The 24413-nt window shown below is 40.3% G+C and overlaps 1 protein-coding gene across 3 annotated transcripts in view; it reads left to right on the forward strand.

Moving 5' to 3' along the window:
• The window catches only part of SLC35F1 (solute carrier family 35 member F1), a 691661-nt gene that overhangs the window by 359018 nt on the left and 308230 nt on the right, over nucleotides 1-24413 (forward strand). For all 3 annotated transcript variants that reach the window (XM_069235371.1, XM_069235372.1, XM_069235373.1), the window contains one exon: nucleotides 1183-1358. In XM_069235371.1, coding sequence (XP_069091472.1) covers nucleotides 1183-1358 — 176 coding nt within the window. The remainder of the gene's footprint in view (nucleotides 1-1182; nucleotides 1359-24413) is intronic.

Raw genomic sequence — 24413 nt, forward strand, 5'->3', positions numbered from 1 at the left:
TCTTGGTGAACTGACGTCCATGCGAAAGAGGTACTGATACCGTTGGTCTTGATAACTTTGAGGGTGGGTTAAATCCAGGCCATTTTCCAGGCCACCCATAATAAGGACCATACTCTTGCACATTTCAGGTGGCAGAGATCTGCCACTTCACAGCTCTGTGGAGAAGGGAAGCTACATTAAATGGAGGTAGAGGGAGAAAAAGGAAAGCAAGGTACCCACTCCAGCCCTTGTGACTGGTAAAATAAGCTTTGCATGGCACAAACCCCATTACTCAACGACAGCCTGAATTAACACACTTTTCCAAAGTTCTAAACTATTTCACTGGCACCATGCATAAAGAAGCGCGCATAACTTATTGTCACTGTGCGAAAATGTAATTGCTTGAATTTCCAAATGGACTCATCTTACCCCCTGATCTGACTCTAGCTATTTGGCCAATACTGTTTTTTGGTGTGTTTTCCAAACTCCTGTGCATTAATAGCTTGATTTAAGCCTCATAGTTGTTTGTCATTTTTTTTGCAAATCCTGCCTCGAGGTTTCTTTTGTCTGCATTGCCCTACATTCTTTGTGGCATTAACCTTTTACAAATGTATGTGTGTATGTGTTATCAGCATAGCACAATCCCAGCCAAAAGGCAGCAGACCGCTATACAAACACAGGATAGAGCCACTGAGTGATTGGAGGGGTAGCTGTGCTTTAAGAGCAGAAATCACCATTTGCAACGTCATGACGTAGTGTTCTTTAAAGAGATGTGTCTTCAGCTCTTTCCTAAATGAAGTACCGCTTAGGTGGCACTAATGGATACTGGCATGTAGTTCCCAAACCTATGTGCATCGCTATAGTAAATTTATGGTGGCAAGTGTATTTTAGGAGTGACCACAAAATGTTCACAAAAAAACTTGGTTTATGTGTAGTTCTATCAGCAGAGTATTGACAGTCTCTATCCACTGTAAATAACAAGCCATGCATGCAATTTATTCTGGTTGATTGTGCGAAATAAAGTGACTTAGGGTTGATGGAAGGTGAGATTGCCTCACAAGGATTCCATTCTCAACCCACGACCAGCAGATCATTGCAGGTGTAAGCGCCAAGAAACTAAGCTGCTCAGCCACACTGACTGTAAACTTGTTTCACATGCTGAAGCCACAAATGCCTACTTTTCTCTGTTTCTTTCACTCTTAGGGAACTTTTCCTGTCGGTGGCTTTAGGTCAAGTGCTGTCACTGTTGATCTGCGGCATAAACCTTACCAGCAAATACTTATCAGAGGATTTCCATGCCCACACGCCTCTCTTCCAGAGCTTCCTCAACTACATCCTCCTGTTCCTGGTCTACACTACCACACTAGCTGTGAGGCAAGGTAAGACACCCTCTCAGGAAAAAAAACATATTCTCGTATTTTCTGTATCCTTTAACTCAGCTTTTAGAGGTTTGTTTTACCTTCATCCAACCAAAATAAACAATTGAGACGTAAAAGGAAAAAGACCTTACCTTTGCTGCAGAACCATTGCTCTTAAGAGGACATTTTTTCTAAAAAGACGGATCCTTCACTGGGGTAATATTAATGTTTTGTTGATTTACAATGAGCCCGCTTACACTTATGGATTCTCTCTGTCTCTCGCCGAATCAGATGCAAAATTTAGGCACAAGTAAAATTTAAATTCCCCTGGAGTAATTCACATCATTTCACATAATTTCAGAAATTTAATGTTTGACTTATGTGAAATTCCCAAAATGATGCCATTGTACAACGTTGCATGCATATGCAGTCATTCGTGGCATAATTAGCACAGGAGCATGGCAACAACATGAACAACCAGGATGTGGGTGGCTGTTCCCAGCAATTGTGTTTTATATCCTTTTATTTACACCCAAAATACGTTCACATGTCAATGATTAAAATAACAAGTCATTTTGTCTAAAATATAACACTAAACGACCAATTTGAATTTTGGTTAATTACACATAATTTTTGCACAAATTTCCTCAAATTTCATATAATTACGCAAAAGCAAATTAGGCAAATTTTGTACACCCCCAGAAATAATCTGCTCTTATCTATGTACTTAGTAACAGAGACAAACAGAACTTTATTATAGAAATGATGCATAATATTACAGATACAACTCTGTGCTGAGTTCTTCATAGGAATAATTCCCACCCCTTGTAGAAAGACCTGAAGACTTAAGGGACAGCATAGGAGGTACCACACAAAGACTTCAAAAGTTTCAAACCATTAACTGATGTAGCAGAAATGTAATTTATAATTAGGGCTCTCGTCTTTATGGTATTTATTTTTTTGACATTTTCATCCGAATTTATCTATATTTTTTGTGCTAATTTTATCTGTATTTATCCATATTTTTTTAGGTTTTGTGAACAAAAAAAAGCAACATTAGTACATTTGAATATTTAAACAATAAGTGTACTCCTTATTTGAATCTCTGACAGGTTTCAATAATATGAAGATCCACAGGTGATAAATCAATACACTTACATGAAAATATGAACATTTTAGTACCAGCCTTTTGCTTAGCTACTGGCGTTTAAGCCTCGTTTCTAAAATGCTTTTCTTTTTTAACCCCCTTACCTGTCACTCCAAACAGCTATTAGCCTGACAGTCATATCTGACAGTATTCAAAATCACACGAAAAAGAACCGAATTTCCGTTTTTATCCACATTTAAAAATAAATAAAAACAGAAAAATACATGTATTAGGACTATATTTATCTGTAAAAAAACAGAAAACTGAAACAGAGAGCTTGTTTAAATGTTAATGTCTTACATTAAATAGCTAGTTTATCTTGTTTTCCTATTTTTGCTCTATGTGCAATTCTCAGGCCATATGTGCACATTAGTGCATTTAATATTTATGTCTGGGATGGCCATCAACTCATCAACAGGCCATTGTGAGGTGCACCGTGTTACTTGGGCCCTAATAATGGCCAGTCTACAGAAAATGGAAAAGATCCATTTCAATTATTTGGCAAATACTAGTATCTAAGGAACAGTAATTCATGCTGTTGCTAAACACATGGCGTGCATGAGCTGTCAATATAAGCCACGGGGCTGCCCTATAAACCTCTAATGGAACCTGGGAATAAAGCTATAAATACCCACAATGCACACACGAGGTGTATGACTAATAAAGGAAAATGCTATTCAACTAAAACTGGTATAATCAATAAACCGCATAATAATGAGAAGAAACAAAAACCCACGTCTATTTCAATTATATTCTTTCATTACAAACACTGATTCCTAAGTGCAAATAAAATAAACAATTGGCAAAAAAGTTAACAAACTGTTCAGTGCAAGAAATGAACACAAGCAGAATTTCAGCATAAAGTCCAATTGTTTTAAAAGATGAACGGTGATAGACATAAAAACAACTAATCATAGAGTAATAAGCTGTACAGTATCCATAAATGTATCCCTGCATTTACTCTGCAGCAGTGGTCTTTACTGCCGCATTCGGTGACAGCATTCACGACGCTACCTGAACTTCAGTGTCATCATCAAGACTATTAGAAAAATGCTTAATCATCCTATGACTGAGAGACACTTTGGCAAAAAAATCCAAATAGACAAAGATCTTGATCTACTTGATGTGTATTAAAAAGTCAAATTAGCAACAGTAGTACGTTGTATACACCGAGATGACTACATCTATAATGCAAAGAAGTAGATTGATCAGATTTTGAACAACAAAAGTCAGGACATTCACAAACATAGAAGTAGGACTACAGTGTTGCATTGACTTTGGGCCACCAATTGACTTACTTGATAGATAATGCTCGCTGACATAAGCAAACACATACAATAAGGTACTAAGAGTAATTAGATGCAACTTTTAAACCTAATATCATTATTGTTGATTACATTTCCTTCTGGTCTGTGCTGATAACTCTGCGCTGGAACACATGGACGCTTACCCCCCGTGTGTTTAGTAGAAAAATTGGATTTGTATTGAATATTTAGAAATTTGCCAGGAAACTGGGATTGTCCTCACAAATCCAGGTTGTCTGGTCATCATAGGAATGAGTTATTGAGAAAACTGTGGAATAGCAGTGGATGAATCAATCATCATATCACATCCAGGGTCTCAAGCTGGTGCCCTTTTGTGCTAATCCCCCTAGTGAATTCCCCACAATCAAATGTACTTATACGTGCACAAATTCCAGCACATTTTCAGTCAATGAACAATGATGCTAGAAAAGAGTAATGCAAGGCCCAAATTACAAATAATTTTCTTTGAGTAGTCGTGACTTACTCTTACTCCTGACTCACTCCTGAATTCAAGGAGTAAGCCAGAGGTACTGCAGGAGTAAATCACAGCAAATTCCGGAGCCACAGACTGTATAATAAGTCAATCTTTGTGGTCGATGGCAGCAATAATGTTGACTCCGCAAGCAGCAAAGCTTTTTTAAGTATTGCTGTTAGAGGTTTTTGATCTCCAAACCACTTTGGAACAGTTTTGAAAGTCCAAACTCTGAACTTTAGTTTGAGTATTAAAGTAAATCTACACTACTGAATGGGGAATCAAGCAACTGTTAATGTGCCCAGACTTTTTCAGCACAAACATGTTTGCTCCAAAGAGTTCAGAAGCGTGGGACTGTCTATGCCCTTCATAGAGTCAACACAACATTCTGGAGTGATAGATTCAAAACTTGATCAGGGGTTCAGTATCTAGTATTCAGTACTCATTGTTCAATATGCATGTCCTGCTTGACTGTGATACAAACAAAACTAGAACAGGTGATCTTGAAAATATTTGCATATTGCCGTATTTCAAAACCATAAATGTGATGCTCACCTTAGAAGATATCACACTATTAACGAAAAATAAAGAAAAAAACAGCCACCAATTTTGATTGTCTTTAGTATTCTATTAGGGATATGTTAGAAATAGACACATGATCCAAAGTCAAGGCCCAATGACATACAAAATCCATTACATGTGCATGTAGAATGGCAATATCTATTCCATTGTATCCGTTTGGGACAAATATATGGAGGGGTCAAGTCAATAAATGGAGAAAAGCATGTCAATAAAGTCCTGGTAGGACAGGACATCATGATGAAATTTGAGCCAATTTGCCATGAACTGCGGAGTCAGGACCCAGCCATAGTTTATATCCGGGGATTATAAATGATGACTTATCCTGACAGAGGCTTAGAGAGAAGGCAGCAGTGTCCAAATGTGTTATCATTGCGGAAGGACTAAAGAGGATTGGCTGGGTTTGTAAATGTAATCAGAAACTCGTGGTGGCCATACCGGACCTATTACACATTACCCGGTACGCATTTTTTATAGTCCATTTTTTGATTTGGGTATTTAGCATGAAAAAGTTGTTTTCTGCAAAGTACAGGTAACAATTGGCAATGGTTGGAAGTACAATGTTTAGGTTTACCTTTCATGCATACATTGCTGATAAAACAATGGACAATGGGGAGGGCCATTTATTTCATGCAATTCTGTGGGTGCAGAATTTATCACATACTTATGGATTTACTATATTTGTCACACAATTTGCAGATTTCACAAAATATGCTTTTCTTAATCAAATGGATGAAAATACTGAGAGAAAATGTGCCAAATAACTTGCTTTTTGCTGTTCAAATAAGTTATCCTTTCTGTATAAGTTAGATATCTTTTCAACACAATCCTAGCAGCACTGACAATGTTAAATCACTTGAGAGGTTGGGGCACTGTAATCATGATGACAAAATATGTATTTCACAGGGAACCATGAAATATTTCCCTGGGCATTAAATTCACCCATACACAATATATTTAGGGTGTGTTGTGTGTGTGCGTGCATGGATGCATGCATGCCTGCGTGCATGCATGTTCGAGAATGTGTGTGTATATGTGTATATATGTATGCAGTCGCCACTAGGTAGTTATAGTTAGGACCTAGTTTCCATAGGAAGAACGGTTTTTGTTTTGCCTATAACTTTAGAGCTGCTTGATGAATCTTCACAAAATGTTCAAAACATATAGTTTACTAAGTTTAGCTTCTGTCCTGAAAGTTTCGGGGTTATCCTGCAAGCAGGGGCTGAGAAAAAGGGGGTGTCCCAAGACACGTTTTACCCATTCATGTTTCCATAGGGCCTTTAGACATGGAATTACACCAAATTTGGCACAAAAATGGATTCTGTTTTGCAGATTATGCTTTTTGTGGTTTGGTGCGAATCCATTCAGTAGTTTCAAAGTAGTTTAAGGAGAACAAAATCTCTATATATTGGGATGCAGATCCTCCGCAGACCCAACTGCCCCGGTGCTGATATCTGATTGGCTGCCAACACTTCAACAAGGAAGCATTGGCAGCCATCTTGAGTCCCAGAAAAAAAAAAAAAGACAAAGAAAAAGAAAATGGGGCAGGGTAAAGTCACCCTGACCCTTTGGCCCTAGGGCTGGAGTCCCTGAGGGACCCCGCCAGGGATAAAAGTTTTTTTTTTAAAATTGGAAACATCCGCGGATGGATCAGTGGATTTTTCTGAGATAAAAAAAAAAACACAGTCTTCCGCTCTTTTTTAAATTTGTTCCTGGTGGGCCAGGTCCCAGGAGCATTTGGGGCTTAATAGAGGAGGGGGACGCAATGGGACCCCCCACTTGGGCTTTAATAAGCCCCGGGGACCACCATCTCCCCAGGGTGATTGAGCAAATGTGAGTGGGGGGCCCCAGCCCCCTCATACCTCGGCCTCCCCCCACCTGGGGTAAAATGCTTTTTAAGGTGGGAGAGTACCTACGGCCTCACCCACAGCCCCGGGAATCACCACCTCCCCAGGGCGAATATAAAAATATGTGAGGGGGAGCCACGCAGCTCCCTGCACCCCAGGGACCACCACCTCCTGGGAAAATATTTAAAATAACAAAGGTGGTCCATTCAGGACCCCAATCCCCAGGGACCACCATCTCCCCAGGGCTATGTGTGGCCCTCCCACACATAACCCCCCCCCCCCCCCCCGGAGCAAAATGCTTTTTAAGGTGGGGGAGTCCCTACAGCCTCACCCACAGCCCCGGGAACCACCACCTCCCCAGGGCGAATATACGAAAATGTGTGGGGAGCCACACTGCCCCCCTGCACACCAGGGACTGCCACCCCCTTGGGAAAATATTTTAAAAAAGAAAGGTGATCCATTTGGGACCCCCAATCCCAGGGACCACCATCTCCCCGGGGCTTGGTCCTCATTGGAGGGGGTCCGCATGCCCCCCCCCCTTTGGAGCCACAGATGGCCCTGGTGATCCACCATCCCTGGGGCAAAAATGGCTTAAGTAAGTGAGAGAGGCCCCCTGCTGCCCCGGGTACCACCAGCCCAGGGACAAATATTTAAAAAATGAAAGCGGGTCACTTTGGAACCTCCAATCCCCGGTGTGGAACCCCCCTCTTGGAGCCACAGATTGCCCTGGGGACCGCGACCCACCAGTGCTGGCTCCTGCTATGTCCTGGTGTGCCCACTGCTGGGACATAGATGTTTCCTGTTGCTTGGCTGCAGCCAAGCCACAGCAAACACTCCGCTGTTTGACAGCAGGACGTCTAAAGAAGGTCCCCCTGTCAAACAGTGGAGCTTTCATCTCTGTACCCACAGAGATGAAATGCTTCAGCAAGCACGAAGTTCCTGTCAAAGCAGCTCCTCCCCCATCAGGCCAAGCCCCACTTTTGGCGGCAGGTCCGACGGAAAAGTTAGGTAAAACAAGGAGTGACCACTGCAACTAGGACCACCCCTAAGGTGTCCAGAGCTGTCATGACCCCCTCCTTGCAAAACCCTCCATCTTGGTTTGGAGGAAAGGGACCAATATGGATAGGAAGGTGTCCCCCCCCCCCAAAGGGAGTGGGCACAGGAAGAATGAAGCCACCCTCAAGGACAGTAGCCATTAGCTACTGCCCTCTAACGCCTGTGACGCCCCTAAATCTAATATTTAGGGGCACCCTTGAACCAAGCTCACCAGATTCCTGGTGACCACAGGAAGAAAAGAAGAAAGAAACAAGAAGAAGGACTGCTAAGCCAACCCCAGCAGAGAAGACTCAAGACACCAACTTACTTTGCCCCAGGCCTGTTTGTGGGTTCAAAAACTGCTGCTCCAAAAAGGCAATGCATCCTGCAGGACCAGCGACCTCTGAAACCCCCCAGAGGACTGCCTGCCCAGCAGAGAACCAAGAACTCCCGAGGACAGTGGCCCTGTCCACAACAAACTCCAAAAAGGACTCCAGAACCACCCCCGATTCGCAAGCCCTGTCCACTCTGCACCCCATGGCCATGGTCAGTATCAAGATGACCCACCGGTCTAGAGCAGGTCCCCAGGCGATTCCGACCTTGTGTCCATCCTGGGTTGACCCTTCCTTGCCAACACAACGATGCCTGCAGCCTGAAACCAGAGGACACACCTGACCGCAACTGGATCCGATGAAGATTCCAGGCGCCTAAAGCTACCCCTGTAACCGCAGCCCCCAAGCCTTGGGGAATCCAACTGATGGCCCAGCAACATCTAGCAGGTGACTCTCCTCCTTGTCCAGCCTGTGGTTTTGGGGAACTGACCCCCTGGACTCAGCCTGCAGCATCTTTTGTGACCCCCGAGGTCCCCCTATTATAAAATATTTGGGCGCCAAGCTTTGTGTTTGCACCTTGCACCCATCCACCCCAGTGCGGCTGAGGGTGTGTGTTTAGTGCCTACCTATGCCCCCCCCATTCTCATCCAAACCCCCCCTGGTCTGCTCTCCCGAGACCTAGGTACTTACCTGCAAACAGATCTTTTCCAAGCGCCCCCAGTCCTCATAGGATTCCATTGTAAACCCAATGCCAACTTCGAGCTCTGCACCCAGCCGGCCCGTGTTGCTGGTGAAGCACTTTTGGGGTCAACCTAAATTTCGACCTATGGACATCCTAACCTCCGAAGACTGAAGTCGTAAGTTGTGTACTTACCTGTTAACTGTACTAATACTTGCCACCCATAGGACTCTATGGACTCCTAAGGAAAATGTCACTGTCAACTTTTGAAATAGAACATTGCTACTTACTTGTAAACTGTGTTATCTGCTAAAACCAAAGTACATTTGATACATATGCTTGAGACCTACTTACAACTGTACTTACCTGCAACAAAGTTCTTCTGGTTCTAGTAAAAAAGTAACAAAATATATTTCTGCTATATAAAAACAATTGGCCTGGAGTTAGTCATTGAGTATGTGCCTCGTTTCTTGGCTGTGTGTATACAACAAATGCTTTGCACCACCCTCGGATAAGCCTAGCTGCTCGACCACACCACCACAAAAGAGAGCATTAGTATTCTGAACTTTACCCACTGTTAAGCCTCTGGGGAACCTCTGGACTCTGTACACACAATATCTCATTTTGATATACAATATGCAGAGCCAGCTTCCAACATTGTAACTACAACTCGTGCCTTAAGGTAACTATAACTCACGCCCTCACCATGCACTGCTAATTACTCACAAATTATGGCACTCATGACATCTTTGATAGCAACATTGATAATATCAATGTAATGTTTGCAGTAAAACTGTGCATGCGGAGGGCGCGAGTTATAGTTACCTTAAGGCACGAGTTATAGTTACTCGAGATAACTATAACTGGCAAATTTCTAAGGTTTTGTATGTTTAAATTGTGAGCCTAACTAAAACGTCTCCGTGACCTTTGTTTTTGGTCAGTGAATATATATATATATATAAATATATATATATATGTACCCCAAAAAGTTCTCTATTGCCAGGGACTCTGACCCTGATGAGGCGGTTCAGGTGTATAGGAACAGAAAACCTCCCAAAATTTCACGAACTCTGCTTTTCTGCATATAACACCCAAGGCTGGGTGCTAGTGAACCTGTGTTTAATTATACATTCGTAGCGTACCGGGACACAAAATGTTTCAGCTTGACCCCGCATAGGTTGATTATGGATGGGTAATATCTTGAAAAAACATTGTGTAAAATGAGCAATAAAATTTACATAAACAACACACATGTGATGTGCATCTTAAGTCTTTCTTCCTTTCTTACAGTTTTCTTCTATTATATACTTTCTTCACAATAGCTTTGTAAATATTTTGAAACATATATGATTTCATAATTCTACGTGGATTTGAGGCAGATAAATGATTTATGGATATATTCATTGATGTCTCCAAGGCTGGGAAGGGGATTCAGATCATATCGCGCCCCTGTGGGCCTAGTCTATTCTCATGATCTCACTTGCTGGAAATATACTCCTCATATTCTAAAACGAACATTAATTCATGAATAATTATTCTTTCCCAATAGCGCATACATGAATCTTGATATTTATGATGTTCTCAGGACATGTTTTGGTGTTCGTAATACATATGTAGATCTCACATCAGTAGCTTGGACCTAGTGGGTCTGCTCGCCACATTCATTTTTATACATCATTTAATTTCAAATTCCATCTCTCTTCCAATTATTTGTGTACATTTGTCCTGCATTTGACCATGTGATATTATGTATCTCTGTTTAAAACAGAACGAAATACATAAATACTTGGTTCAAGAGGACATAGTAGTACACTTCAGTCAGTTCTTTCATTGTAGAATCATAATGGTAAGTGAGTAGGTAATTCCTTACTACTGTTTAGTCCCATCATTTCACGTTTCTAAATTTATGCTATATTTCGATTGCAATTTGCGTAACTCCAGGCACCTCACCATTTCCTGATACGTTCCACCACTCTGTGTAGCTTGAAGAAGTTTATTTTGGTCCAGTCACTCTGGTGGAGCATCTGTAAATGCGGGCTATAGGGTATTTCAGGTCCTTATTTTTGGTGGTGCGGATGTGTTTAAAAATCAGCTTCTTTACTCTCAATATAGTGTCCCCCTATGTATCTTAGTTTACAAGGAAATTTGATACACTATATTGGAAAGTCAGATTTGCATGCTATATATTTTCTGACTGTGTTTGACATATGGCAAAAGGGGAATTCATTTTTGAAGTTAATGAGGGCAATGTTTACATGCTTTGCATTTAATGCATGGATAAAAACCTTTTGGTCCCCTCCCCCCTTAGTCATGTTCTTTACTTAGAAGTATCCAAATAATTTAGCTGCCTCAAATCTGCACTTGGACAAAAGTCCTTACCAAGAGAAATACCAGAAGCTGAGAAATTGGTATTCCCACCAGCAGGATAACCACCCTAAAACTCTAGGGGGACCTTAACAAAATGTATACAAGTTAAAGACCGCACACTCACGTATCAGCTCACACATTAGCATAGTAAAACACATACGCACTGGCTCATACATATCAACAAACATGATGGACCACACGGATATTGAAGCAGAGTTACACGCACAGACCAAAACTCGGTTTATATTAACAGAGAGGAGCCACATTCGTTATTTTTACATTAACTCCACATGCACGGTTAAATTACTACAAATTTTCTCCCACCCCTTGTCTTCCCAAGACTTCTTTTCCTCGTGGAAATTTCACACCAAGGAATATATTGCTAATTATAATTTACTGTCTCTTTAATTTGTGTTGCAAAGTGGATCAACTCTCATAAAAGGTTGCAAGGTCTTTTACACACAGATTCACCATATTGCGCACCTTATGTTTTTTCAGCAGAATTTGTTCTATCAGGAGGGAAAATCTCTTATTTTGTATTTTAATAATGCTTTTCTTCTGAGTGTCAATTATCATTGATTGCTTGTCTGTGTTTGCCTCACTTTAATTTTCTTTAAAAGTCTTCTTCTTCTGATTGCTTTCCCTCTCTCATGACTACAATACTCTGTCATCTCTTCTGTGATCATGAATTCTCATGTCTAAGGCCTATGTTGGTATACATGTGGCACCATTGGCTGATATCATGGGCCAAACACCCTTCAATTGACGCAACTCTTTCCTCAAAACATGTCAGTGCGCAGCTAATTACTTCACATATTTTATCATTGATGAGATCTTCATGGCATCTTGATATTATCACTGCAATAGCTGCAATAAAATTATTAATAAGAAAACTGTGCGTGGCAAGGACACAAGATATAGTTACCTCAGGCCACAAGTTATTTTTTCTTGGAAGAACTCTTACTATAACTGATACATTTCTATGGTTTTGTAGGAGTAAATTCAGAACCTAACTATAACGTCCCTGTAATCTTTGTTTTTTGCAGTGAAAAAATATATCTATCTATCTATCTATCTATTCACAAATGCGTTGTCAAGAAAACCCACGAGAAGCCTCGGAGTTAAGAAAACAACATACCATGACTCTTGTGCAGTAGTGTGCTTATTGAATTTTCAACAGAAAGTCCTGACGCGTTTCAGAGCCTTCCCTCCTTGCTCACAGGTCAAACACAAACCATGTTTCGTGAATGGTTTAATATCTACTCATTTCTAACTCCACAAAATAAACATAAACAACGGACTATTACTAACCCTGCAATTTCACATGAAAATGTCGGCCATGTTGGAGTGGTCCTATTGTATTCTACTGTGTACTTCAAAAGATCTAAGTATCATGTGAAAACACTGTAAAATACCACATTATAAACAAATAAACCAAAATTCTACTGCTGCATTAAACAAATAGTAAACATTTACACACCGTATAACACTTTATACCATTTTTGTATTTGTTCATATACTTATCTTTTGTTATACTAAGAACATCCCTGATCAAAAATCCGTCTGACAAATCCTTAATATAATAGCTCTCGTGCTTTCCATTGGTATGCGTCAATTGCCACAAAATCATATCTGATAACAAAAAGCAAACACAAATGGTCAACAACAAAAGTATGGGCTCCAAAACATATCACATGAATGTCCTAACCCATATTAAACATACCAACTGATAAACTGCTTCATATTATCTGATTGAAATAATTTTAAAGTCCATCTTAACCCACATGGACTGATAATTCTTCATCCTGGTTTAATCCTCCCGGAAAAATTGTTGCATTTTTAATTATGAACTTGGACTCCAACCTCCTTAGTTCCTGTTCTCTGTTACTCATCTTACTCGTACAGAGATGTTGTCAAGTACGCAGAATTTGAGTAAATCATTGTTCTTATGATGAAATGTAGCAAAGTGCCTTGCAAAAGGATATGATTTATCTTCCTTAGTAATGGCCCTCATGTGTTCAAGCACACGTTTCTTCGCTTTATGAATTGTGCTACCAATGTAGCACTTATTACATGGACAACACAAGGCATAAACACAGTATTCTGTGTTGCAATTTAAGTGCTTTTTGATAATAAAGGGACGTGTATGTTGTGATAACTGAATCTCCAGACAGTTTTTACTGCCCTTGCACGCTTTGCACTTTTCACAAACAAAAAAACTCTGAATAGGAAGTTCTCTGCACTGTTGTGTGGGCTGAATCAAACTTGTACATAATTTGTCTTTCAAAGAGGGACATCTCCTAAAAGTGACTTGAGGTTTTAGTCCAATCAAATCTACTAGATGTTCATCCATCTTTAATATGTCCCAATATTTATTCAAAATCTGTCTCACCTCCCATGCCTGAGTGTTAAAATTAGTAATGAATGGTTTTATCATCCTTAACCTTGTCAATATTTTGGGGAACCAATAATTTTTCACAGTCTAATGATAATACCTTCTCATAAGTGTGATCAATAAAACTGTGGGAATACCCTCTTTCCAGAAATCTGTTCCTCATGATTTCTACTTCCAAAAGAAAGTCAATGTTGTCACTACAGTTCCTTCTAGCTCTCATTAATTCCCCATAGGGGATGCTCCAAATTAGATTTTTTGGGTGACAACTATTCGCAGGAAGAAGGCTATTACCTGCCGTTTTTTTGCGAAACATTGTACTTGTTAATCTCGCACCTCTGACCTGTAACTTAAGGTCTAAAAATTCAATTTCAGAGTGATGTATGTGTGCTGTGAACTTAAGATACATCCGATTGACATTCAATTGTTTTACAAAATCCACAGCTTGATTCTCACTGCCATTCCAAATGTAAAAAATGTAATCGATGTAACGCACCCATACCACCACGTGCTCGTCAAACAGATGGCTATTGTAGACCACCTGCTCCTCCCACCAGCCCAGAAAAAGTCCTGCATAGCTGGGGGCAAAGCAGGTGCCCATCGCAATTTGATTATATAAAATAAAAACATTATTGGTTAAACATGTTTGCATCATATGCATTAAAATATCAGTGTGTTGTAAAAACGATAATGACCTTGCTCTAAAGAAATGTTTGCATGCTCTAATACCTAAATCATGTGGAATGCAGGTATACAAACTCTCAACATCCAAAGTTAATAATAAAAATAGCTCATCCCATGGAACCTCATGGATTCTTCTAAAAAAATCACTAGTGTCCTTAATGAAAGATGGTAAAGCTTCAACAAAGGGTCGAAGAAAATAATCAACATATTTAGACGTATTCTCAAACATACTACCTCTTGAAGAAACAATCGGTCTCCCTGGTGGATTGACGGAATCTTCATGCAATTTGGGCTTAGGATATTCACATATCAAAAACAGATATTAATCTTTCACAATGAATTTTTTATCAAACCAATCTTGTAATTTCTCCGAAATACTCTATGTTAGTTGTAAGATATTTTTGTCTAGTAGTTTATTCATATTGCTTTATATCACCCAATTGTCTCAAACCTTCCTCCAGGTATTTATCTAATGGACAAATCACTACATTGCCGCCCTTATCCGATTGTTGTATGACTATATTTGCGTTATTTTTCAACTCCATTAAAGCTTCTAATTGCTTTGTTTTGAGATTATGATGACACCATTTCTCCTTTCGTTCTAATTTCCAAAATTCCTTAATTATGCATTTTTCAAATACATCAATTGATGCAGTCATTACTTGGGGACAAAATGTTGATCTAGTTTTAAACACATTTACTGCCCCACAGTCCAAATTAGTTTGTAATCATTCCCTTTCCAGATTTACTAAAGGATCATTCACATAACTACTGTCTTCAGTTAAGTGCCCCATGGTTTGAAGTACTTCAATGTCCCTATATATATATAGGCCCCCTAACGTTTTGCCCACATTTTTCACTTTTTACTGCTAACCAGTCCCATGGCCTGTGCTCTGTGTAAAATGAGTATGTACATTGGGCTAATTATAATTGGCTATGTCAACCTCCCCATATGTTCCTAGTATATGGTAGGGCATGTAGGTTTAGGAATCCCAGCATAGGTAGTGCCCCCATAGGTGCACTGCTGAGGTGCCCAGTGTCATTTTAAAGGCAGGCTTGCCTTGCTGGTTGCTTTCAAACTAAAGTTAAATGCAAATTTGACTTTGGAATTAAAAGTACTTACAAAGTCTTAAACTACCTTATTTTTACATATAAGTCAACCCTAAGGTGTGCCCTATGTGCCTCTAGGGCTGAGTGCCATGTAACTAAATGTAACTATAAGCATGGACCTTATACAAATTGTTTTATAATCCCTGGTGAAGTTAAATAGGCAAATTCGTTTTTCCCTCACTGTAGTGAATGGCCTCCATAGTCTAAAATGGGGAGACTTTATTTTAATTAACAAATCCCCTTAAGTGCCAGATACCTTGAGTTTGGTATCAAATTATTTTTTATAATAAATCCCACAACTTGCAATTGTTGGATTTAATATAACTAGTTCAGGTAAAGAGTTTTAAAACTCTACCTGAAAGTTGCCAACTTCAGCTCTGTAGTGCCCTTCTCTGATTGCCAGCCTCTGGCAGCCTGGCCAGTCTGCCTTGATGAGGTATGAAGTGGCCTCGGCTGAACACATTGGATGTGCCTGGGGGAGGAGATCTGCCTCAGCAGATGGTGAAGCTGGATGGGGGGAGAACGGCCAAACTGGTCTTCAAAGACAGGGAAGGACATTTGGAGCAGCCCAGGACCTCCCTCCCATCCTGCAACCCCAGACAATTAGGTGCTCTCTTGATTAGATTAGGAGATGGCAGGAGAGGTCTGGGTTTTTATCCATGACAGTGGGTAGGCTCAGCCAGATCTAACCTTCAAAAATAACTTTCGGCCATGTTGGATTTTAGAAGAATGTTGCTCCCTGGGATTGATTTTTGCCACACTTCCCAGGAAGTGGTCATCAAAAGGGGAAGGAGCCTGCCTGTGATTGGATAACCAGCCCCCCCGCTTTCCACCCAGGAGCAACAATAAATATGGCAGAGCTGCACCCACACCTCAGATCCCTACAAGGAACAAGTCAAAGAAGAAGAAGGACTGCCCTGCTGAACCCCTGACCTGCACCTGGACACTGAACTCTGAAGGACTGCACTAGCTGCAGACTTGGGCTTCACTGCTAAAAGGACTTTGCCTGTCTTCCACTGGTTCAAGAAGGGACTCCCTGTTAGCTACAGGTACAAAAGAGCTGCCCAGACTCTCCTGCATCAAGTCCTGCAAGCAGAGCACCAGCTGACCAGCGTCCAGTGGCCATTTGAGGATTCTTACCAGTTGCATTCTGGGAATTGTAGTCCCAACTCCGAAGGAGCAACTCAGAGCTTCTGGAACCTTGGATCAAGTTGTGGACACTTCCAGGACCCAAAAAGGACCTCTGTAAGAAGACCCAGAAGTTTGCAGACGTTTGGAACAACTCCATAAATTGAAGAGGTGCATTGTGGGAGTTGTAGTCCCAGGCCCCAAGAGGCAAACCAGAGCCTCCAAACCTTTGGCTGGTGCTGTGGACGACTTTCCTGAATCAAGAAACACTTCTGAAAGTAAGTGTACCAGTGTTACCTCATGGGTGGCCTGAACTCTGGACTTTGTCCCTGTCCAGTGTGACCTTTTTTTAACCCTTTCAGCGCTAGTTGCTTCTATGTGCTAGAAAACAATAATTATTTACAAATTCATATCTTCCATTCTCCTTCTCTGTGTTTAATCATTTTGGTGTCATTTTAAAGTTAAAAATATAATCTATTTGTATAAATTGGTGTTGAATTTGTTTTGAGTTTTGTGTTTTACTTATTTACTGTTTTGGTGATTTTTAAATGCTTTACACACTTGTCTCCTAAGTTAAGCCTTGTTGCTCGTTGCCAAGCTACCAAGGGTTGAGCTGATTTTAATTTATTAAGACCTAAGTGGATCTAAGTGGAGGTTAGTGGTCCGTTGCTATGTATAGCTACTCTACCTGCCCTTACCAATAATCCACTTTCCAACAATACATATAGCAACATGTCATGTGACCATCAAAAACAACCATTGACAATATGGGAATATTGTAGGACTTTAAAAAATGTTGTGGTCCATTAACGGGTTGTTTTGGATAGTTAAGCAACTCATAGGGCCTTATTCGATAAGAATAACATTTCTGGTCACTTAAAAGCCAACAATATCGTATGTCCAATGTGGAAATAAATACTACTGATCATTTTCCTACATATTTGTAATACCTTCAACAAGTCGTATTCTTCATTTGGCCATTGATACAGCAGACAAAATATTCAGTATGGTAATTTGTTGAAGATTCTAGCAGGAATCAATGAAATGGCGCTGCTGTGAATTTTCAGCGCTGGGAGGTCATCTGTCCTAGCACCCCCAAACGTGCTGGCTGTCTTGCTACTTAAAAGAAATAAAATGTCATTATCACTTCATGAAAAATCCGGTACCTGTTTGGAACATTTTACATTACATTATTTTTACCACTGGTATATGGTGTGCCTGAAGGTATACATCTTTTTTATTCGTGTAAGACATGTTTACTTTGCCGTTAGTAATTGGATTACCATTTGGCAAAAAATTTATACCTGTTTGGGTGATTTTACATTAGATTATATTTACCACTAGTATATGGTGTGCTTGGAGGGTTACATCTTTTTTATTTTTGTCAGACATGTCTACTTTGCCATAAGTAATTGGATTATCGTTTGGTGAACTAAAAAAAGTGCCACCAAAGCCTAGTTATTTTGGAGTAATTGCTATGTATCAGGCTAAGGCGGGTTAAGCATTTTTCCTACCTGGTGGGGTTGAGGTTTTGCAGGGCCACTGGTGCATACCTTAATGTGCATCTTTCTTTCTCATATTAAAATTAACTAATTCATACACTATTCATTAATATTGAGACTAGAATCAATGTCTGGGTCTGAAGACAGGTAGTTTGAACTCAAGTGTCTAGAAGGAAACAGCTTGCCCTGAGAAATGATCTCAAATATTCAGCCCACAACGCTTAGGCAAAATTACTATAGGAAGTCCCTAATAAGTAACCAATGGGTGTTTCAATCTTAATGAGATATAAACATAAATCTTTTATAGTTAAAATGGGCACATCTACGATTTTAAACACCTAAACCAATGAATACGTCCAGTCCTATCTTTCCAAGTCATTCTACTCGTGAAAGACCTGAGACACGTTACCTTCTGGCAAGTAGACTTCATAAAAGCTCTATATTTTTTTGTTTTCTGCTTTATTTCTATGCACCTAGGCAGCCTTCCTGTTGTGTTCTGACAGAGCAATTGTGCTGTAGGTCATTTCAGCTCAGCATGGTCTGCAGGACTGAACTGGGCCCACTGACCTCGGCCAATCTACTCACACTTCCCTGTGGAACGGACACGACAGCATGCTGTTACCCACTTCTGGCCCGCTAGCCGTTCCTCACTCTTGTGATTGTATTTCTGTGACTGCAAGTGCTCCTCTAGATCAGGGTTCTGCAAAGTTGGTCCTGGAGAGCCTGGTCCATGCCAGATTTTTAGCATATCCACATTTAGAAAAATGTAGATTTCTGAAATATCTTGTTTCTAAATGTGGATATGCTAAAAATCTGGCATGGACCCGGCTCTCCAGGACCGACTTTGTAGAACCCTGCTCTAGATGGTTTGGGAAAATGTATATTGAGCTGGGAATACTATAAATGTTTACTTTGATCTTAAAACCTTAAGGTAGTATTCAAAATCTATATCATGTAAAAAGAAGAAATACATACTAATAGTTTGTTAGTTGATACAGTATAATTAAGTGTATAACCTTAATTAGTCACTACGCCCTGATCGGTCTCTCTATAAAGACCCCAAATTCCTTTGGCTTTTCTCAGAGCAACTACTCTCTAAGCAAAGCTTTCTTCTAGCTTCCTAGCCTGATCCATTTTAGATGTTCAGTTTTGCAATATAGGGGGACTCGGGGATTTCCATTTTTGTAGAGTCAGTGACTTTGCTACTAGTGAGCCGATGAAGAAATATTGTTGACGTTGCAGCCTTAATTTACAGTAAGTTTTCACATTGCCAAACAAAGCCCCCCTGTAGCTCTGATTTAATACGTACCTGTAATTTTTTGCCAATAAAGTTAAAGATCTTATTCCAAAAATCAAACAACTGGAGGCAGAGAAAACCTACATGAGCCCAGTCTCCAAGAGAATGATTGCATCTAAAACATTTAGCCAAAGAGGACGAAAACATTTGCTGCAGGAGAGACACAGAGAGACAAAGCCCATTTAGCATAGAAGGCCAAATGTTTGCAATTTGCACCTTGCAGGGCTTTATGGAACATACGATTAAATCTGCCCCAGTCTGCGCAGTCGAATTTCCCCCTTAATATATTGTGAGATAGAATTAAAGGGCAATAGACCAATTTAATAATGAGAATATGAATATAGCGTCTTATACCAGTTTCCCAAACCTATACGTTTATTTATAAAATGGGCCTTATAAATATATTCTTTTACTAAACTAGATGCCTGAATATTGGCCAGAAGATGTTTATGGATTTGAATGTAGGAAAATATAAGATCAGTTGAGATGTTGGCATTAGCCGCTGCAACCCTTCTCCAAGTTTTTACTTGGCCAGCTATTAAAATGTTTTCAAATTTGTGGTATCCTACTCTAAACCATTTTTTATGTTATTATAGTGCAAAGTTAGACCTATTAATGCATATTCCTTCAATGAGATCCAGGGATGCATTAGAGGAAAACCAATATTGCTCTTGGATTTGCAAGAATGTTTTTGCGAGCGCCTTTGGGAACTTGCACCAAGATCGCTTGAGTAGCTTTCAAACATACAGGTAACTATATCTCCGACTTGGCCAGCATTTTCTGCAAATAAAAGCAACTCAATGAAGTGCTTTATGCAGAAGCCTGGTTCAACCAATTTAAGTGTGCAGCTTGATAATATTTGCACATTTTGTGGGAGTACCAGACCTCCATCTTCAATAGAGAGCTGGAGCGTAGTAAGTTTGAGGCAAGGTTTTTTCCCTTGCTATAAAAACTCCTGCATCATCTGATCCACGTCTGTAAAAAACAATTGTTTACAACAATCATAATATTCAAGTAAACAAAAATAAGCAGGGGGAGAACAGACATTTTAATTACCGCAACCCGACCTATGATGGATAGTGATAGGTTATGCCAACTAGCCAGGATGGTGTGTGTCTTTTTTAGGATGGCTGAATACTTCAGTTTGAAGAGTCCAAGAAACTATGAGTAACAAAGATACCTAAATATCTTATGCAAAATAGAAAACATTATCAGCAGCAAATAATTATAATTTTGGGTCTCTATATAGCGGCAACAGGATTTCAGGATCCTGACTAGTATCAGAGGCCAGTGGCTCCACAAACAAATAAAACAGAACCGCTGAATTCGGACAGCCTTGGCGCATGCTCCTACCTATTGGGATGGAGCCTATCACCTGGGAATTAATCACAATCATGTCCTCTGCTTAAACACATAGATTAATTATATAGTAGCCCAATTAATGTACAAGGAAACCAAAGCTTAGAAGAATTGTGAATAGGACTTCCCATTGAACACGGTCAATCTTCAGCATTGAGCATTATTATGGCTGCTTTGGTGTTATTAGCTGAGAAGTAATCTATTGCCTGGACAAGGACATTTGTATTGATTGATATAGACCTTCCTGGCAAAAATCCATTTTGGTCTCCATGTACCACTGACGCTGGAGCAGGAGCTAGTTTCAGTGACATTTTAGTAAAGCGCTTATAATCCACTTTCAGCAGACTTATAGGGCGACAGGAGACCTGTAGCTCAAGAGGCTTATCCTTTGTAGGAAAGCTAACAATAACTGATTCAGTGAAATCTTTCGGGATTTCGCTGCCATTCAAGAATTCATTGAATACAATGACAAAAAAGTCAGATATCTTATAGAATTTCGATGGTATACCATCATTGCCTCACTCTTTACCATTAGGGAGACTTTTGATGACGTTCTGAACTACCGCCGGTGTAATGGGAGCTAATATGCTTTCCTGCAATTCATTATCCAATGAAGGGAGATTAATTGGAAACAAAAAGGCTTCAACTGTGTTGGGCGAGGGATTATCACTACATGAATAAAATTCGGGAAAATGGTCTAAAAAAACTCTACAGCTTTGATTTGGATCCATTGTAATATAATTTTGTTTTGCGTCTAAAACTGCTCTGGTGACTCCTGATTACACCTCTTTTTAATTGACCATGCTAGGAAGCACCCAGTATGCTTGGTCTCTTCATAAACGTTCGGGGAACAGGTCCTTTGGCTGATTGTATCTCACAAAACAAAATAGTCTTTAAGGGTTTGACTTGATATTGCCAGTCTGGTTTTAGACTTAAGCTGATGTCATCCCTTCTAGCATGTTCGAATTCTTGTTGTAATGCTGCAATTTCCTCACATCTTGTTCTATTTAAATGGGCTATGTAGGCAATGTTCTCTTCCCATATAAAGGCTTTACCCCCTCCCTCCCAATTTGGACATTTTGAGGCCCTACCTTGATACCTTTGTAGAAAGTCAGTTAGGGCTGCTTGCATACTAGCTATGCAATCTTCTTGGGTCAGCAAAGATCTATCTAGAGACCATTGTATACCTCCCTTAGAAGTATTAATCATTTGCAAATCTACATACAGGGTGGAGTGATCAGAGAAGGGTTTTGAATATATACCTGATCCAGCAAATCTCCAACAATGAGAAGTTAAAAAGTAGTCACTACTAGATGCTGAATTGAAGCATTTAGAGAAGCACATAGACTCACGCCTCGTGGGATGATCACCTCTCCAGTGGTCTATCAATGCGAGATCCCACCCCAGCTGGGCCAAAATCCTTGCTGATTTTGGTTTGGTCTGCATTTTGTTTCAACAAGAGCAATCATAATTAATCTCTTGAATCTTGTGAAGGAGGCTAAAGAATCATAGATTCCTTGTAATGAAGTCACCTCATCTTCGATAGGCCCATTGAAGCTGACTAGATGATTTGCTGTGTTGATTTTTACACTCAGCAAAACCATCCTAGCTTTTGGATCTCGCACCACCCATAGCACTTCACTCGTAAATATTTGAGTTATTAAAATGGCCACAGCCGCATTTGCAGATGCAAAAAATGCCTGCAATATAAATATTGGCATTAAATTACAGGCTGTTTAGCAAATGCCTTCAAATGTGTTTCCTGAAGAAGGATTATTTGAGCACCTGTTGATTTAAGACATGATAGAATCAATGGGATTATTAATACCATTCATGTTACATGAGATGGTCCTAAATATTTTGCTTTTAAAATTTGAGGTGATCATAGCAACCTTTCCCTGTTAGCACCTGCATAGTCTGCCCTAATGCCTCAGTTCAGCCCTTGCACAGCCAACATTAGGATGCCACCTGACTCCACTTTTTAGATGGGCATTCTAAAGCTGAAGATACATTATTTATGTTATTATTATTCTCCTGATTATCTGTTTTCCCCTTAATACTTCTCGCTCCATTCCTCTCCCCCAAAGTGTTCCCTCACTGCCCTCCCACTTTCCGTGTCCGTGGAGCCCACCCCACCTGGGGCTCATTGGGGAGTTTCCCCCCCTTCCTTCCTCCGCACAGACGCTCCTCCCCCCAGTCCCTCCAACCCTGCCTCCTTCAATTATGGCATCTTGGCATGGCGCCTTGAGACTGTCTTGGGCTGCTAACTGCAGTATCTGAAACATCTAGTTACTGGACTGCATTTTAGGCATATGGCTATCATACCATTGTCTAGTAAAGAAGTCAATATCACATCTTTTTCAACCCTGATCAAAAACTTGACATTTATTTGGGGATTCTATACCTCAACGATTCCCCCTGAGTCCTGAAGAGATGAGAGAATGTCTTGAGCCTGCTCAACAGTTATAAAGATGTGCAACCCCCCTTGTATAGGATTTTTATTTGGCCTATTGGGTGATGCCTGCGGGGATGCCTAGCTTTTGAAAGAAACTAATCATAACTTTAAACTCTTTATGCTGTCTATCTGAAAACACAGATATATCCAAAAAGAACTTGAAGGAAAAGTTCTCCGAAGTCTGATAAAATTTATCTCTGAGCGCATTAGCCAGGATAAGCTCCTTTATCCTGTAGTCCCCAAAGTTCACAATGATCGTACTTAGCGTATTTAGCGTTATGGGGCCGAACTGCTGCGATGCGTTGAGCTTGCATAATTGTTTTAGGCATATCTTTTGTGTTGCAGCCTCCGGGTAAATCTGTTTCAGAATAACATTAGAGACCAGGCTAGCGACTAACTGGTCATTTTCACACCCCTCTGGTATGCCTGTAAACCGCAAATTGGAACAACAAGATCTATTTTCCACGTCATTCACTTTCATCTGAAGCTCCTGTCGTTCAGTCTGTAGTTTGCTTGTAAAAGTTTCCTGACATATTTTTATGTTCTCCAATTCAGAGATTCATTGCTCCACACTTGATATGCGGGCTCCAAGCTGCTGTATATTAGAGTGAATAGGATTAAGTTGTTGCTCTGTTTTTTTATGCAGCTCATCTTGCAAAATTGTAATTTGCTTTAGTTCCTCTAAACTCTGATGAAGTGAACTTATTGACCCTTCGTGGGAGTCCCTGTCCCTGGCGATGCGTTCTACCTCCTGCACCTACTGCATTTTGGATATAGGAACTAGCGTTCCCATTTCGTCCACCTAAACCCTCTGTAGATTCTTCTGTGGTGTAAGAGCCAAAAGATCCATGGCCATAGATCTTAGGGAGGGTGCATTCTTGTATTCCTTCACTATTGAGCTGTCCTTACTTAGAATATACCTTCCTTCCTTACGCTGTTCTTTAACACTGTTACTGGAAAACAGGAGATAGGCCTGTATTTGCTTCCCTGCTGGTGAGTTGGCAAATGATGGGCTTGGCTGTCTCTCTCTCCCATATGTGGCCCATCATGGGACTCAGTCCGTGGATTTAAATTTTACACTTGCACCGCAGCCAGACCCTCTTCTGATACGCCTAAAGGAGTAACACCACTGGCACTCAGTTTTATGGATATCTTTGTTGCTTTATTGCATGCAAGGCTGTTTCCCCAAGACTCAAGAGTTACTTCTTCCATTTCTGGATGGGTCCCCTGCTTTTGTAATATATCAGTGGAGATATGTTTAATTGTTGCATGAGATATTTTAAGTCTATCTCCTTTAGCAGAGGTATGACCACAATGCTTCACACAGCACACCGGGTTACTGGTTGATTGGTTCTTGATAGTTAATTCTTTTGATAGTTTCTTCATC

This window comes from Pleurodeles waltl, chromosome 5 (genome assembly GCF_031143425.1).
Source record: "Pleurodeles waltl isolate 20211129_DDA chromosome 5, aPleWal1.hap1.20221129, whole genome shotgun sequence".
Taxonomy (NCBI): domain Eukaryota; kingdom Metazoa; phylum Chordata; class Amphibia; order Caudata; family Salamandridae; genus Pleurodeles; species Pleurodeles waltl.